Raw genomic sequence first — 17,470 nt, 5'->3', positions numbered from 1 at the left:
TCCTTTAATGATTCCTCTTAATTTTTTAATATGGGTGCTTAGAACTTGAAATTAATATTTTACTCTTTTTTCAAGCAGTAAAGTAGACTTTAAAATACTTTAATTGGCAACATCCTCTTACTCTTACTGGTACAAAAACAATGAATTTTACAATTAATGGCCCTCTAGGTTAGATGAGATGCATTTCATCTACCTACAGTAGCCCTGTGTATTAGGTACATTATCAGTCCTCATTTTGTAGATCAGAAAATTGAGTAACAGACGAGTTGAGTGATTTATACAAAGTCACACAGATAGTAAATGTCAGAGCCAGATTACAAATGGATGATAATCCAGACAATAATGACAGTATGTTATTTGGGGGAGGGGGTTAAAAGATAGCACTAAAATATTAGACAGCGATGACATAAAATGAGATAAATTGATCAGAGTTAAACTTGACATGCCATCACTTTTAAGACACAGTTTCAAGAGATGTTAAAGTATGTCTTTTAACAGTAGCAGGCACAAAGGAAGTGTTAGCTCTTTTATTAGACATTTGTTCTTACAGAGAGGATATTATGTTTGCTTCCATTCTGGTGGCATTAAGCCAGGGAGCACTTGAAGTTAGTTATTTTGACTTACAGTTTCTTGTGCCATGCCAGTAGCGTGCAGTCAAACTCATAACCCATTAGTTGGCAGGCATACAGTAATGAATTCTCAGGGGAGATCCCTCCCCTAATCAGAATCCAAGCTGAGGGAGCTACGCTATGAGGACACAAGGCATAAGAATGATGCAATGATTAGCCAGGTGTGGTGGCATGTGCCTGTAATGCCAACTACTTGGGAGGCCGAGGCAGGAAAATCTCTTGAACCTGGAAGGAAGAGGTTGCAGTGAGCTGAGATTGTGCCACTGTACTACAGCCTGGGCAACAGAGTGAGACTTCCCCTCGGGGTGGGGCTGGGGGGCGAAGAATTATGCAATGGACTTTAGGGACTTGGGGGAAAGGGTGGGAGGGGGTTGAGGAATAAAAGCCTACACATGAGGCCAGACGCGGTGGCTCATGCCTGTAGCCCCAGCACCTTGGGAGGCCAAGGCAGGCGGATCACGAGGTCAGGAGATCAAGACCATCCTGGCTAACACGGTGAAACTCTGTCTTTACTAAAAATACAAAAAATTAACTGGGTATGGTGCCACACGCCTGTAGTCCCAGCTGCTTGGGAGCCTGAGGCAGGATAATCGCTTGAACCCGGGAGGCAGAGGTTGCCGTGAGCCAAGATCGCACCTCTGCACTCCAGTCTGGGCGACAGAGCAAAGACTACGCATGGGGTACAGTGTATACTACTTGGGTGATAGGTGCACCTAAATCTCAGAAATCATCACTAAAGAACTAATTCATGTAACCAGATACCACCTGTTCCCCCAAAACCTATTGAAATTAAAAAAAAATTGACATATTTTACTAAAAGATTTAAAGTATGCAAAAAAAGATTCCAAAATGCAATCACTTGCTTAGGAAAAAAGCTACATGTGAACTGCACTGAGTACTAAAGAACAATACTATAAAATAGAACATGATTAAAATAAAAAATAATTTAATTTTTTATTAAAAATTAAATTTTTATTAAATTTATTAATTTCATTAATCAGCTAATATAAAGGTACAACCAGGGTTCCAGGTTGATCCTAAAGCTGGAATCTCTGCCTTTTTCATTATGTCATGCTACATTTAGAGAAACCTAAGCAATTCACTGACTTAGGGAAAAGGCTTAGAATTGTAGCATTTTGGGTTAAAAAAAGAATCAGGCTGGGTGCGGTGACTCATGCCTGTAATCCCAGCACTTCGGGAGGCCGAGGTGGGAGGATCACATGAGGTCAGGAGTTCGAGACCAGCCTGGCCAACATGATGAAACCCTGTCTTTACTAAAATAAAAAATTAGCTGGGCGTGGTGGCGCTCCCCTGTAATCCCAGCTACTTAGGAGACAGGCCAGAGAATTGGTTAAACCTGGAAGGCGGAGGTTGCAGTGAGCTGAGATCATACCACTGCACTCCAGCCTGGACGATAGAGTGAGACTCCGTCTCAAAAAAAAAAAAAAAAAAAAAAAAAGAAGAAAAAGCGGAGTCAGCCTTTTAAGCGTACCAGTTTTATTTGGAAGTTTCAGTTCTAACATACTTCTTGGTGAGACTGAAACTTGGTCTCCTGTTCTGTGAGAAGCCTTTAATATCCAAGGCTGTCTATTAATCCTCAGGGCAGATGTGGCCTTGGTGTTACTCTGGGTTTTCAACCCCTGAAGATTTCCCCGATTTTCTTGCCAGCTTAGCCATAAATTTTAAAGAACATTTGTTATATTTATGCTAACTTTTGTAAAAAGAGGGCTTTTTAGGCAGTTCTGTCTGCTGTGTTTTATATTCTTATATTCTTGGAATATATATATATATATGTATATACACACATACACACAGATATATATATTTTGTATTTTTGGAATATAAAGTTTTAGAAACAAGCTTTTAGTAATACCTTTAAAAATGGTCATCTCTGTGGCTTTGGGTTGGGTTTGTTTTGTTTTGTTTTGTTTTTTGAGGCAGAGTCTTGCTCTGTTGCCCAAGCTGGAGTGCAGTAGCGCAATCTCGGCTCACTGCAACCGCCACCTCCTAGGCTCAAGTGATTCTTCTACCTCAGCCTCCTGAGTAGCTGGGATTACAGGCACACACCACCACACCCGGCTAATTTTTGTGCTTTTAGTAGAGACGGTGTTTTACCGTGTTGGCCAGAGTGGTCTGGCTTTGGTTTTTGTTGTTTCATGATCATAGATTATATTGAATAATGGTGTTATGATTAATTTATTTTTAACTGTGAGGGCTGGATGAACTACATATACTTTTAATCCTTCCTTAAATTCCAATTCTTCTCTTTGGGCACACAGCATTTTAGAAGCCTACCAGTAGGTAGTTTGAAGTCTCAAGTCAACTAGATTTGACTCTCAGAATATTATAATTCTAAAATGTAATTTTTGAAGCTAGACTTCAGTGTTGTATTCCTGACTCCAGCATTGAAAATATATGTTGGAAGGTTAGAATGAGATGGCTAAATTTGACAGAGGTTGGTTGAATGAAAAGAGAACTTCCTTGAAATTCACTTATTCAAACTGTTTGCATCAGTTATGACTGCAGTAAAAACATCTTTTCCATTTTCTAGCTTTAGGTTGATGCAAGAATTTTGTTTAGTAAAAGCAGATTATAAATAACACATTTTATGAATTTTGTTCTGATTTAATAGATCAGATGAAAAGAAGAGCATGAACTGGAAGCAACTTCCCAAAAAGCCATGCAAAAATCTACTTAGCACCTTAAAGAAATTGTATCCCCAGCTGTCTTCAGGTAATGTGAGGGAAAAGGAATACTATTGATGAAGGAATGTATACGAGAAAATTCTTCTTAAATTTAACATAATACCATTTTCTGTTTTTTTTTTCCTTTGTTAGTTCACCGAAAAACTCAAGAAGGCTCAGCGATTGACATGACTCCAATTGAAGCAGATTTTTCCTGGCAAAAGAAGATGACACAGCTTGAGATGGAAATTCAAGAGGCATTTTTGCGCTTTATGGCATCTATTTTAAAAGGATATAGAACATTTCTCAGACCAATCACAGAGGCTCCTTCAAATAAAGCCACAGCTGCTGATTCATTGTTTGACCGACAGGGTGGGTAGCACTGAAAGTACAATTCCTTTTATTGAAGTGAAAATATTTTATATTTGATGTTGCTGCCAAGAAATACTTACTCTATAAATTATTACGAATTCACATTCAAATATAATGAACTTCCATGTATTTGTAACCCAACTTTATGACTAGAATTTCTTGTAATTTTTATAGCCCATTTTTTTCCTGAGAAATCTGAAACTAGACATATTTAATTATGAAAAGTCAAAGATGTTACCTATATTTACAATACCTTGTCAGTTATCTTAGTAGAACATAACTGGAGATTTGCCTTCAGGTATTTCCTCAATTTTGCATAGTTCTTGGATTTGTACACTTTTTTTCTTTTTTCTTTTTTTTAATACAGTGGAGTCTTGCTATGTTGGCCAGGCTGGACTCGAACTCCTGGCCTCAAGTGATCCTCCTCCTTCGGCTTTCCAAAATGCTGGGATTACAGGTGTGAGCCACAGCAGTTGGCCAGATGTGTACACTTTTGGCTTTACAATTAGTTTGTGCAATAAGGGCACCACATTTTAAACATTTTTGACTAATGTAGCTTTGTTCCAGGGAAAAACATATACTCATTATTTTTAGTATGTTTTGTTTTAGGGAATTATAGATAGAGATTTTTGTTGTTATTCAGCTACTGTTATATATGTAGTAGCAATCTTACATCTATATCAATATTTATTTGAAATTATTTTACTTTTCTGTGCTTTTTACCTAGCGATTACTTTTTTAAAAAATCTGTATTTTCCCATTAATCCTTTTGTCCTTTATCTTTTCTGCTTTAAGATAACTTGCCACTTAAATATTTAGTTACCACTTACTAGCTAGTTATTAGGTAGGAATATAAAGAAGTATAAAACCTAGCTCTATGGGGTCTTAAATGGAAAATAATGAAAATATTTTAAAAATAGAGCAAGTAGTCAAGAAAATATATTTTACACAGTTTTAATTTGGAAGTTTTAAGAGTTCAGAAAAAAAAGGGATATTCTTCCAAATATTCCAGTATTTCAAAATGGGTATTTTGGAAGACTTCATGGAAGAAGCATGACTTAGAAGAATGGGTAGAATGGAGATAAATGGAGAAGAACAGGAAAGGCTTTCTGGAAGTCCATAGGCATTAAGAGTCAAATCTGAGTTAGAATTTCTGCTTTGTTATTTATAACGTCTTCATGGAGCTTATTAAAATTTTCTCGACCAGACGCAGTGGCTCACGCCGTAATCCCACCACTTTGGGAGACTAAGGCAGGCAGATCACCTGAGGTCAGGAGTTCAAGACCAGCCTGGCCAACATGGTGAAACCCTGCCTCTACGAAAAATTTAAAAATTAGCCAGGTGTGGTGGTGTGTGCCTGTAATGCCAGCTATGTGGGAGGCTGAGGGAGGAGAATCACTGAACTCGGGAGACAGAGGTTGCAGAGAGCCAAAATTGTGCCATTGCACTCCAGCCTGGGTGACAATGGAGTGCCATTGCACTCAAAGCCTGGGAGGTTGCAGAGAGCCAAAATTGTGCCATTGCACTCCAGCCTGGGTGTCAAGACCGTGACAAAACTCTGTCTCAAAAAAATTAAAAAATAATAAAAGTGTTCTCATTAATAAAATGGGGGCTATATCTACTTCATCGTTGTGAAGATTAAATGAGAAAATATATATGAAGCAACTAGTACAAGTACTTTAAAATACTCATGATACCAGCTATTATCATTCATGGTCATAACAAAATGGAAGTAGCATCAAGATCTAAAGCACAAGGCCTGCAGATTAGTTTGCTGGGTCTGCCGTAACAAAATACCACAGACTAGGTGGCTTAAACAACAGAAATTATTTTCTCGTGGTTTTGAAGGTTAAACTGAGATGAAGGTAGTTAGCAGGTTTGGTTTCTTCTGAAGCCTCTTCCCTTGGCTTGTAGATAGCTGTTTTCTCCATGTGGTCTTCCTTCAGTGTTTGTCTTATGTCCAAATATCCTCTTCTTACCAGTCTTACTGAACTAGGGTCTACCCCATAATCCTCATTTTAGCTTAATTACCTCTTTAAAGACCCTATCTCCAAATAGTTACATTCCAAGGTACTAGGGGCTAGGAACTTAATATATAAATTTTGGGTCAGGCACAGTGGCTCATGCCTGTAATCCCAGCACTTTGGGAGGCCAAGGCAAGCCGATCACCTGAGGTCAGGAGTTTGAGATCTGTCTGACCAACATGGTGAAACCCCGTCTCTACTGAAAATACAGAAGTTAGCCAGGCATGGTGGCACATGCCTGTAATCCCAGCTACTCAGGAGACTGAGGCAGGAGAATCTCTTCAACCCAGGAGGCAGAGGTTGTGGTGAGCCGAGATCACTGTACTCCAGCCTGGGCAACAAGACTGAAATTTCATCTCAAATATGTGTGTGTGTGTGTGTGTGTGTGTGTGTGTATATATATGTGTATGTGTATATATATATATGTGTGTGTATATGTGTGTGTATGTGTGTGTGTGTGTGTATATATATATGTATGTATGTATACATTTTGAGGGGGACACAGTTTCACTCATGACAGCACATTTGGGAAAAAAGATTACATGGTACAATTTGACCAGAGTGATGAGCTTTAGAGGTGCTGTGGAAGATAAGGCTGAAAATAAGATTAGGGCTCAGATTGTGGGTAGTTGTAAATGCCAGATGAAGAGTACGGATTGTATGGGAGTGGCATCACTAAAGGAATTTGAAAAGATATTTACTCAGTTTTCAGGCCCTAAGGTTTTATTGTAAACAGTTAAGCATTTGGTCTACTAGGGGACACAGACATTAGACAAGAAAAAAATGTAAATACTAACTACTTAATAAGTGTGTTTTGAAGGAAAGTATTGATTACAGTGAGAGTGCTAGTTAGGTCTGAGAAATATTCCTTGAAGAAATAACAAGGAATATTAGTGTCCTAAGGTACTTTGGTGTGCTACTTTTAAGTTTGGGTCTAAAAAGCAATAGTAATTAACTAGGAATTTTGTATATGTGGTTTTGGCTTATTTTATCCTTATATTGTTGTTTACCATTTCTTCTTCCACGTGTATTGCCTGTAAACTTGTGGTAGGTTCAAGAGCTGCAGTGTCCAGTAGAAATATAATGTAAGCCACATATAAAATTTAAAATTATTATAGTAGCCACAATAAAAAAGTGAAAAATAGGGGGAAAATAGTAGCATTTCAGCATGTAATCTGATTTTTAAAATTATTGATGAAATCGTTTACATTTTTTTTCCACAAACATTTTTTTTTTTTTAAGACAGTCTTGCTCTGTTGCCCAGGTGGAATGCAGTGATGCAATCTTGGCTCACTGCAACCTCTGCCTCCCAGGCTCAAGTGATTCTCCTGCCTCAGCCTCCCGAGTAGCTGGGATTACAGGCGTGCACCACCAAGCCTGGCTTATTTTTGTATTTTAAGTGGAGACAGGGTTTAGCCATGTTGGCAAGACTGGTCTCGAACTGCTGACCTCAGGTGATCCGCCTGCCTTGGCCTTCCAAAATGCTGGGATTACAGGCGTGAGCCTCTACGCTTGGCCCACATCTTTCAATTCTGGCATGTATTTTTTACTTACAGTGTGTCTTCATTTGGATCAGTTACATTTCAAGTGCTAAATTGCCATATGAAGATAGTGACTACTGAATTAAACAGTGCAGATCTAGCGGCTTGGTTAGATTCAGGTTTAATTATCTTGGCAAGAAGTGCCAAAATACATGGTGCTCACTTCTTCCTATTGCATCATCTTGAGAGGCACATGCATGTCTGACTGTCGTACTTCTAGTGTTCCTAATAAGTTTAAGGCCTCATTCATTCATTGTAGTTCACCCGTTAGCCTTTGACTTATTTGGTTTAGCAGCCTTTGCTGATCATTGCCTGGATCCACTAGAAGAAAAGAAAGCCTTTTCATTATAACTTGTGGAGAGTAATTTATTTCTATTTTATTTAAGCTTTTCTCTACTAATTAGTATCTAAAAGGGATGGGAATCAGGACTACAGCATCAAAGAAAGAAAGGCTGCAGAGAAAACCATGTTTGAAATGGTGGCATTAACCAGGTTATGCAGGATGTTTTAGGATTAGTGCTGGTTTCAGTTTTTATCCTAAGAGTAATTGGAAGCCTGTAAAGGATATATCATTAGGTAATAGGATCAGATTTGCATTTTTTACAAAAATCACTCTTTGAAATGTTAAAAAGAAGAATCTCCTTGGCTTCCATATAGAGATTGCACTGGAGGCATTGAAGTATGGATCTACTATTTAGGAAGTAGCCACATTGGTTTTAGGGATTATTAGAGGTGACCTGGATTAATTGATGATAGTGTGACTAGAAGAGTGATTTTTTTAGGAATTAGATCGAGTAGAACCTGGTGATTGAATATGGAATGTAAGGTAGAGTGGGAGATACCAAGAGCGGTTTTGAGGTTTTGCCTTTACCAACCAAGTGAATGGCCATGCCCTTTATAAAAAGTAAAACAACAGAAAAAAGGGAAGGAGCAGATCGAAGGTTTTTTTTTTTCTCCTTTTCTTTTTTTTTCTTTTTAAGATGGAAAAAAGAGACTTGAATATGCTGATGAGAAATAGCTAATAGAGGCTGGGCACAGTGGCTCACGCCTGTAATCCCAGCATTTTGGGAGGCCGAGGCAGGCAGATCACTTGAGGTCAGGAGTTTGAGATCAGCCTGGCCAACATGGCAAAACCCCATCTCTACTAAAATACAAAAATTAGCCGGGAGTGGTGGTGCATGCCTGTAGTACCAGTTATTTGGGAGGCTGAGGCAGGAGAATCACTTGAACCTGGGAGGTGGAGGTTGTAGTGAGCCGAAATTACACCACTGAACTCCATTTTGGGTAATAGAGCAAGACTCCATCTCAAAAAAGAAAAAAAAAAAGAGAGAGAAATAGCTAATAGAGAGGGAGATTTATCCCGAGAACACTGGAAGGGGCTGGAATCCTGAAGTCATGTGATGGTTTGTCCTTAGATAGGAGGAGGGACATATCCACTGTAAAAAGACAGAAGGAATAAATGATAACTGTTAAAGAGTCGTAAGATATGTAGTGAGATAGTATACATAGTTTCTATTTAATGATCTGCATTTTCATTGCAATATAAAGTATGCTCGTTTCAGGGTACGGAGGGGGCACAAAAACATGAAGGGAGAGCATATACAAATAGGAAATAGTTGTGAAAACATGTGAAAAGGAAAATTAAATTGATTCTAGAAATGTAGTAGGATTGCTGATCAGGGATGAAGGTATAAGTGCTTCTGATCTGCCTAGTTGTGGAACTTTTTTCCCCTTAACTTGTGCTCAGTCATCCTAATGCAGATCCAGAGAAGGCAAGCAGCACATTCTTCCAGAGCTGGGTTATGCTAGGTAGGTTTAACCAAAAAGACAAAAGAGCAAAAGGGTTGAGAGTATTGACAAAACAGTAATTGAAATGATTGATATAGCATGGAATCAGTATCAGATAGAGAAAGAAGTGAAGGTGGGAGGATGTATGTGGAGGTAAAAGGGCCAGTGGATGGGAGATTTCAATGAGCCTTCCCTCTCTGCTCCCCTAATAAAAAACCCTAAAACACTTAGTAGAAATACTTAATTAAAGAGACCCGATAGGCAGAGGTAATGGGCTGGGAGTGATGTGAAAATGAGAGATTTGGAAGGCAATGCTGCTTTGAATGCTAGCAAGTAAAGTCAAGGGACTGTGACTGTGTGTTGAAGTTGGTGATTGAGGTAGGATGGAACATAGGATCATTGAAAATCAAGGAATGAAGGCTGGGCATGGTGGCTCATGCCTGGAATTCTAGCAATTTGGGAGGCTGTGATGGGAGGATCACTTGAGGCCAGGAGTTCGAGACCAGCCTTGTCAACATAGCAAGACACCCATCTCTTAAAAGAAAAGAGGCCAGGTGCAGTGGCTTACGCCTGTAATGCTGGAACTTTGGGACGCCGAGGCGGGCTGATCACCTGAGGTCAGAAGTTCGAGACCAGCCTGGCCAACATGGTAAAACCCTGTCTCTACGAAAAATACAAAAGTTAGCCAGGTGTGGTGATGGGCACCTCTAATCCCAGCTACTCAGGAGGCTGAGGCAGAGAATCACTTGAACCTGGGAGGCAGAGGTTGCAGTGAGCCACGATCACGCCGCTGCACTCCAGCCTGGGGGACAAGAGCTAGACTCTGTCTCAAAAAAAAAAAAAAAAAAAAGGAATGAAGACGAACCTAAAGTGTTTTCATGGTTTGTGCTTCTGGGTATGGAAGAATGATGGTGGTAGGAATTAGAAAGGAGGAGACTTTGAATCAAATGTCCTGGTCTTCAGTGAATGAAGGAATGTCCCTGAAATTAATAGAGGACTACGATTAATAGAGGCAATAGTGGAATAGCCAGATGCTTGAAACTTTAATGAGCAGAAATTTGAAAAAAAATACAGAAATAATGGTCTTGTGACATTAAAGAGGAAGGACATTGGCTCTTTGGAAATTGACTATGGACTCAAGAGTGTGCAGAGTATCAGAGAAATTTCTACTTAAAAGTTGTAGAGCTGGAGGTTCCTTATAGGGGATTCAGATTTCAGTGAAGGGGTTGATAGAAGTTAAGTATTTTTCATGGTTTAATTAGGCAGAAGGAGCTATATATGTAGTTACTACAGGTTGAGCTTCCCTAATCTGAAAATCCAAAACCTGGAATGCTCCAGAATCTGAAACTTTCTGAGTGCTGACATGATGCCACAAGTGGAAAATTCCACACGTAAGTACTTAACACACACTTTGTTTCATGCACAAGATCATTGAAAATACTGTATAACATTCCCTTCAGACTGTGTGTATAATGTATATATGAAACATAAATGAATTTCCTGTTTACTTGGGTCTCATCCCCAAGATATCTGATTGTGCGCATGCAAATATTTCAAAATCTTAAAAAAAAAAATTCGAAATCTGAAACACTTTTGGTCCCAAGCATTTCAGATAAGGGATACTCAACTTGTAGAAACTTCTCTTTAAATGTGGATATATATACATATAGATAAAGAGAATGTAATATAGATAAGTACAAGTTTAATGTTTACTGTAATATCGAATTCCAGTTTAAAATTTGAATTTAATTATAATTTTGTTTTCCTCAGGGTTTTTAAAAAGTCGAGATCGTGCCTATGCAAAATTCTATACCCTTTTATCCAAAACACAGATTTTTATTCGTTTCATTGAAGAATGCAGTTTTGTAAGTGATAAAGATACTGGATTAGCATTTTTTGATGATTGCATAGAAAAGGTAAAAGTTTGTGCTTATACTAGTGTTTAGAAAAAAAAGTTTGCCTTACCTGTATAATTATCATTGTTATTGTTAGTCTAGAGTGATATAAGGAAGATAGTATAGGGTTGTGTATGTGTGTGTATGTGTTACCGATTCTGGGCTGAATATAAGAATAATTTTCTTTGTGGTATCAAGTTGCTACCACATATAGCCAAGTTTTCTCTTCTTTATTGATTGATCCATTGATTGAAACAGCATCTCATTCTGTCACCCAGGCTGGGTTGCAGTCGCATGATCATAGCTCATTGCAACTTCAAACTTCTTGCCTGAAGTGATTCTCCCACCTTAGCCTTCCAAGTAGCTAGGACTACAGGCATGTGCTACGCCTGGCTAGTTTTTTAAATTTTTAGTAGAGATGAGGTCTCACTGTATTGCCCAGGCTGGTCTCAAACTCCTGGGCTCAAGCAATCCTCACACCTTGGCCTCAGAAATCCTTGGGATTGCAGGATGAGCCACCATGTCCAGCCAGTAATTTTTCTCTTTAAATCTCACTTTCATTTACAACTATTGAGTTGTAAAACTTAGAACATTTCCTTGAGCCTTGTGAGTTTATATTTTTTTAATTTAAATGAGTAAGATTTACTTTAAGATTTAGGTTTTTTAATTAAAAAATGTTTAGTTTTATGGGTAATAGAAGTTGTGTTCTTTTGTTTTAATGTCTTTCCAAATTCTTTTGCCTAATATGTTTCTTTTGTTCTAATGGAAGATGGAAATATGTTAAATTTTAAAGCTTTACCCACCCATCCTAAGGAAGTTAAAATTGATTCTTGACAGCAATGACTTGGTTATAATTTTTCCTAACTTTTAATATAATTCTTATTTTTGCTAAGTAGATCTTGGGGCCAGTTGTTTATGCAAACCGTATATTATATAACATTTGAGATTGTATCCAAAAAAAGTAGAATATTATGACATTAATTTTTTTGGCCCCCTCATGATTCATGTGCCTTAGAAGATTTGAATAATTTTCTCCTATCAGTGTGATCTAAAATTCCAGGTATATAATTAAAACTATTCAACATTTTTGTTTATTTACAAAATTGATATTCCAGTGTCTTCCAGTTATATGAGAAGCTTAATGTCAATCACTAATAAAGGGGCTTAATAGTAATGAAATTTTTTGAGAAGCCAGATAACCTTGTGATTGGTCATCTTTTGTCTTAAGGTTTACAAAACGACTCATCAAAATAGTTTTCTATCCTAATAGCCACAAGTAAAAAATTATGCTTTAGCCTAAGAGTATGTATTTAGCCTAAAAATATACTTTGCAATGTTTTGTATCAGCCAGTACTTTCTGAAAAGGGGTAGTTTTTTTCTAAATCAGAATGTAAGATAAAAATGTCTATTAAATTCATAGTGGACATTTTCATTAAGAATCTGTTTTCTTTTTTTCTAGTTGTTTCCTGATAAAGGCATAGAGAAATCAGAGAAGGTATGTTTTTCTTAGACTTTAAGGGTTGAAATTTCAGAATTAGATCTTGTTTGTATGCAAATTAATTAGGGAAAAATAATTATTTTCAGGTTGATTTTGATTCAGCAGAAGATACCAGATTGATAGAACTGGATGATTCACAGAAAAGTGAGCATACTGTATTTATAATGCCGCCAGAGCCACCTCCTGATGATGGAAAGGACCTGTCACCAAAGTACAGGTAGTAGGAAGTTTTCAAAGAGCTATTTAGGCACAGCCTGTTAGTTTCTTTTAATTTTTATTAGTAGATATGTATATTAGTCTTTTGTGAAACTCATTTTCGTTATTAATTCGGTGAACTAATGTAGATAAATATTTTATGGAAATGCCACTAGGTGTTATAATTTAAGAATTGGATGATATTGTCAGATGTTGATCTTTGTTTACCTTAGTGTTTGTATTTTAATCTTTAAAAGTTTCAATTCTGAAGAAGAAAAATGTTACTTTTATGAGGCTCCCCGCTCACTTTGGGAGTTTTATTGTTGATACAAAGACTGTGAAATTCTTATGAATTGGTAATTTTCCGAGATAACTTAAGGTAGAGGGCCAGGAATTTACTCTTTTTTAAGGTAAAAGATAGGATTTGGATGTGACTCTTTTAAGAAAATTAGAATGGATTTTGTAGTTTTTTTATTACTATAAATTTAATAAATTTAGAAAATCAAACGAAAATGGAAAACTAATACATCATTCTAGCACCAGTACTTGTGTCCCTTAACAATTGTAGGCATGTATTTATGTGGATTTATGTGTGTATGTATTGCATGTATGAGTTCATCAGGTAGATTCCCTTTGTAATCTATGTTTGCCTTTAGTGGTCTGAACATTTTCCCATGCCATTAAATATTTTTGTGCCTTATCATTTGTAATGACCACATTGTATGCATTGATTATGATTTATTTAACTAGCCTCTTATGGATTTGTTTGTAGTTATTTGCTATCTATATCTTTGTGTACATACACAGTTATTGTCTTAGGCTGTGTTTCTAAAAAAATTTCTAAAATGGAAAGTAAAGTAAGTACCTTCCTAAAATAGAGAATTAATGTATAATATCAAGAGGACTGGATCAGAATGAAGAATATATCTGGGATTGAATGGGTTAATTAAATACTATTTTGATTTCATGTTAACTATAGAATTCTTTTCTACTTTGGCTTAACTGCTAGAAATTGGAATCCAGATACTGACAAACAAGATAAAATCAAATATGGAAAGGCAATATCTCCTGGAAGAAAACTGGCCAAAAGAAATAAGTAGACAATTTCCAAGAAATCCAAAGTCAATAATATAAAAATATGTTATGGTTTTTTGTATTCAAAGAAATGCAGACCAAACTGATGAATAGAAACTTTTGACATTGAGAATAGGTTATGCTAGTAGTTAGAATGTATGTTTAAGTATAATCTTTTTTGAAATAATTTGATATTAATTATAATTTTAATTCTTTTGATAAACATGGACCTAGCAAATTCTATTATTGGGTATTCATCCTATGAAATTAAGCAGAAGTATTCACAAAGATATACATATGAAAATATTTAATTGGAGAAATTTAGAAACAATCTACAACTTCATAATGTCCAGCAGTGAAAAACTGCTTAAATTGTGGTACATCCTTAAAATAAAAATTTTATGGATTTTTTTATTTTAAATACCTATGCAAGGTAATTTTATGAAGAAAAACATAAAATTATGAAGTATACTAAAATTTTTTAAAACATAAATTATGGGATACATGGATTCTCTTGAAGGAGTTATTTCTCCCTTTAATCAGAGTTTTCTGTGTTTTAGAGATTGAAAATAACAAGTAGGGTGGGGAAGAGACAAAATTTTCGTGAAGGTGGTGTCTGTATGTTATATCATTTAAAAATTTTGAAAAAGTATTTTTTCTATATAAGCATTTAAAATAATATTGGGTACTATTTGAACTTTAGAAATATTTGCCTAAACACTGGAATAATATGAAGAGTTGGTGTGTTTTAAATCAGCAGTTCTATTTTTGCTTCTTATTTTAGTTACAAATACTTTCCAAGACTGGACCTTAAGCTTTTTGACAGACCGCAGGAGTTGAAACTTTGTTTTAGTAGACACCCTACTGGGAATAGCATTACAAAGAGTCCAGCTCTCATGGCTAAGAGAACTAAACAGGTCAGATATTCTTTATCTAATACATGTTCATTTAATATATAAAATATGTATATGTGATATGCAGCTCATAGTTTAAAATGATCACCCACAACAACCATTTGAAGACTCACTATGGTTGTTATTGAATTTAACTAGATTTCTTGCAAGCCTACTTAAAATATCAAGTCTGGGCTGAGCATGGTGGCTCACGCCTGTAATCCCAGCACTTTGGGAGGCTGAGGTGAGCAAATCACTTGAGGTCAGGAGTTAGAGACCAGCCTGGCCAACATGGTGAAACCCCATCTCCATTAAAAATACAAAAATTAGCTGGGCATGGTGGCAGGCGCCTGTGATCCCAGCTACTCGGGAGGCTGAAGCAGGAGAATCGCTTGAACCTGGGAGATGGAGGTTGCAGTGAGCCGAGATTGTGCCACTGCACTCCAGCCTGGGCGACAAGAGTGAAATCCATCTCAAAAAAGTCTATCTATTAATCTATTTATCTATCTATCTATCTATCAGTCAATCAATCAAGGCTGAAGTTTTCGAATGCTTATGTTTATGCTTTAAGACTATCCATAGGAATTGGCCGAGTGTGGTGGCTCATGCCTGTAATCCCAGCACTTTGGGAGGCCAAGGCAGGCGGATCACCTGAGGTCGGGAGTTCGAGACCAACCTGACCAACATGGAGAAACCCCGTCTCTACTAAAAATACAAAATTAGCCAGGCATAGTGGTGCATGCCTGTAATCCCAGCTACTCGGGAGGCTGGGGCAGGAGAATGGCTCGAACCTGGGAGACGGAGGTTGTGGTGAGCTGGGATTAAGCTATTGCACTCCAGCCTGGGCAACAGGAGCACAATCTGTCTCAAGAAAAAAAAAAAAAAGAGTCTGTAGGAACCAAATATACTTTTTAGAAAACTTAATTGAAATATAATTCATATACCATACAGCATACCCACTTAAAGTGTATGATGTAGTGGCTTTTAGTATATTTACAGGTTTGTACAACCACCACCACAATTAATTTTAGAATATTTTCATCAACCCCCAAAGAAAGTTTGCATCCTTTAGCCATTAACCCCAATTCTCAATTCCCAGCAGCCCTAGGCAACCACAAATCTGTTTTCTGTCTATAAATTTGTCTATTCTGAACATTCCACCAGTAGAACTGCATAATATGTATTCTTTTTGTGACTGGCTTCTTTCATTTAGTGTAACATTTCAGGATTCATCCATGTTGCAGCATATATCAGTAATAATTTTTATTGCTGAATAATATTCCATTGTATGGATATACCATATTTTATTTGTCTGTTCATAAACATGTGGCTGCTTCCTACTTTTTGGCTATTACGAATATTGCAAATGAACATTTGTGTATAAGTGTTTGTTTGGATGTATGTTTTTATTTTTTGGGGGGTTGTATATCTAGGAGTAAATTGCTATGTCAAATGGTTACTCTGTGTTCAACCCTTTGAGGTACTTCCAGGCTGTTTTCCAAAGTGGCTGCACCACTTTCCATTCCCACCAGCAGTGTATGAGGGTTCCAGTTTCACAACATATCCTTGTCAATTCTTGTTATTGTTGTCTTTTTGATTATAGCCATCTAGTGAGTATGAAATTGTATTTTAAATTTGCATTTCCCTAATGGCTAATGTAAATATACTTTATTCCAAGTATTATAATCCAAAGGGAGTTAACTTAGGACAACCTAGACATCTTGCTTTATTACTATATGTGATTTAGGTATAAAGAACTAAGCTGTGGTTACATATGAGTTAAAATTAAACATCCTTTATACATACACTGACATTTTGGGGATCTTCAAAATGTGGAAAATTTCATAATGAAAATCTTAGTTCAGGTTTTACTAATTTGTGGGATAGCCCCCTAAATCCTAGAAATATCCTGAGGCATTTCCTAATTTCATACAGTTCATATTTCTTTCAGTGTTTTCTGAAGAGAATACTAAAGAATTTTTTTTTTAACTGTTACCACCTAACAAAAGGCAAATTTCTAAAATGAGAAAATTTTGCTAACTCAGCCTCTAAATCTCATTTATAGCAGAATTTTTTTTTCAGGCTGACTGAAAAAGAAAAGGACCATAGGATCTTAGAAAAACAAGGGCATATGTTTTTAAATATATACTGAAGTGTCATGGAGATCGAGCTCAAAAGTAAAATTAATATACCAAGTTTTTTTGTTTTTGTTTTTGTTTTTTTTTTTAGGGTGGTGTCTTGCTGTGTCACCCAGGCTGGAGTGCAGTGGCAAGATCTCGGCTCACTGCAACCTCCTTCTCCCGGGCTCAAGCGATTTTCCTGCCTCAGCCTCCTGAGTGGCTGGGGATTACAGGCACCCACCACCACACCCAGCTAATTTTTGTATTTTTAGTAGAGTTGGGGCTTTACCATGTTGGCCAGGATGGTCTCGATATCTTGACCTTGTGATCCACCTGCCTCAGCTTCCCAAACTGCTGGGATTATAGACATGAGCCACCATGCCTGGCCCCCAAATTTTTTTATTTAGGACATAGACTAGTGGAGGAATCTTTAGTGCAAAGCATAAAATGGCATTCTGATATATGTGATAGGCTCTGTAGTTTCTGAGAATATATATAGTTTGATAAAGCTCAGCAGATGGCTGGGCATGGCAGTTCACTTCTATGATACCAGCACTTTGGGAGGCTGAGGCGGGCATATCACCTGAGGTCAGAGTTCGAGACCAGCCTGGCCAATGTGGTGAAACTCTGTCTCTACTAAAAATACACACAAAAAAATTAGCTGGGTATAGTGGTGGGTGCCTGTAATCCCAGCTACTCAGGAGGCTGAGGCAGGAGAATCACTTGAACCCAGGAGGTGGGGGTTGCAGTGAGCTGA

The 17,470-nt window shown here is 37.2% G+C and overlaps 1 protein-coding gene across 5 annotated transcripts in view; it reads left to right on the top strand.

Moving 5' to 3' along the window:
• Positions 1–17,470, top strand: part of DENND4C (DENN domain containing 4C) — a 143,309-nt gene that overhangs the window by 80,014 nt on the left and 45,825 nt on the right. For all 5 annotated transcript variants that reach the window (XM_023190032.3, XM_023190034.3, XM_023190033.3 and 2 more), the window contains 6 exons: positions 3,262–3,362; positions 3,467–3,685; positions 10,809–10,954; positions 12,393–12,428; positions 12,518–12,648; positions 14,485–14,617. In XM_023190032.3, coding sequence (XP_023045800.1) covers positions 3,262–3,362; positions 3,467–3,685; positions 10,809–10,954; positions 12,393–12,428; positions 12,518–12,648; positions 14,485–14,617 — 766 coding nt within the window. The remainder of the gene's footprint in view (positions 1–3,261; positions 3,363–3,466; positions 3,686–10,808; positions 10,955–12,392; positions 12,429–12,517; positions 12,649–14,484; positions 14,618–17,470) is intronic.

Source organism: Piliocolobus tephrosceles, chromosome 14 (assembly GCF_002776525.5).
Source record: "Piliocolobus tephrosceles isolate RC106 chromosome 14, ASM277652v3, whole genome shotgun sequence".
NCBI classification, from domain to species: domain Eukaryota; kingdom Metazoa; phylum Chordata; class Mammalia; order Primates; family Cercopithecidae; genus Piliocolobus; species Piliocolobus tephrosceles.
The sequence above is the reverse complement of the archived record's forward strand: the minus strand, read 5'-3'. Positions and strand labels throughout refer to the sequence as shown.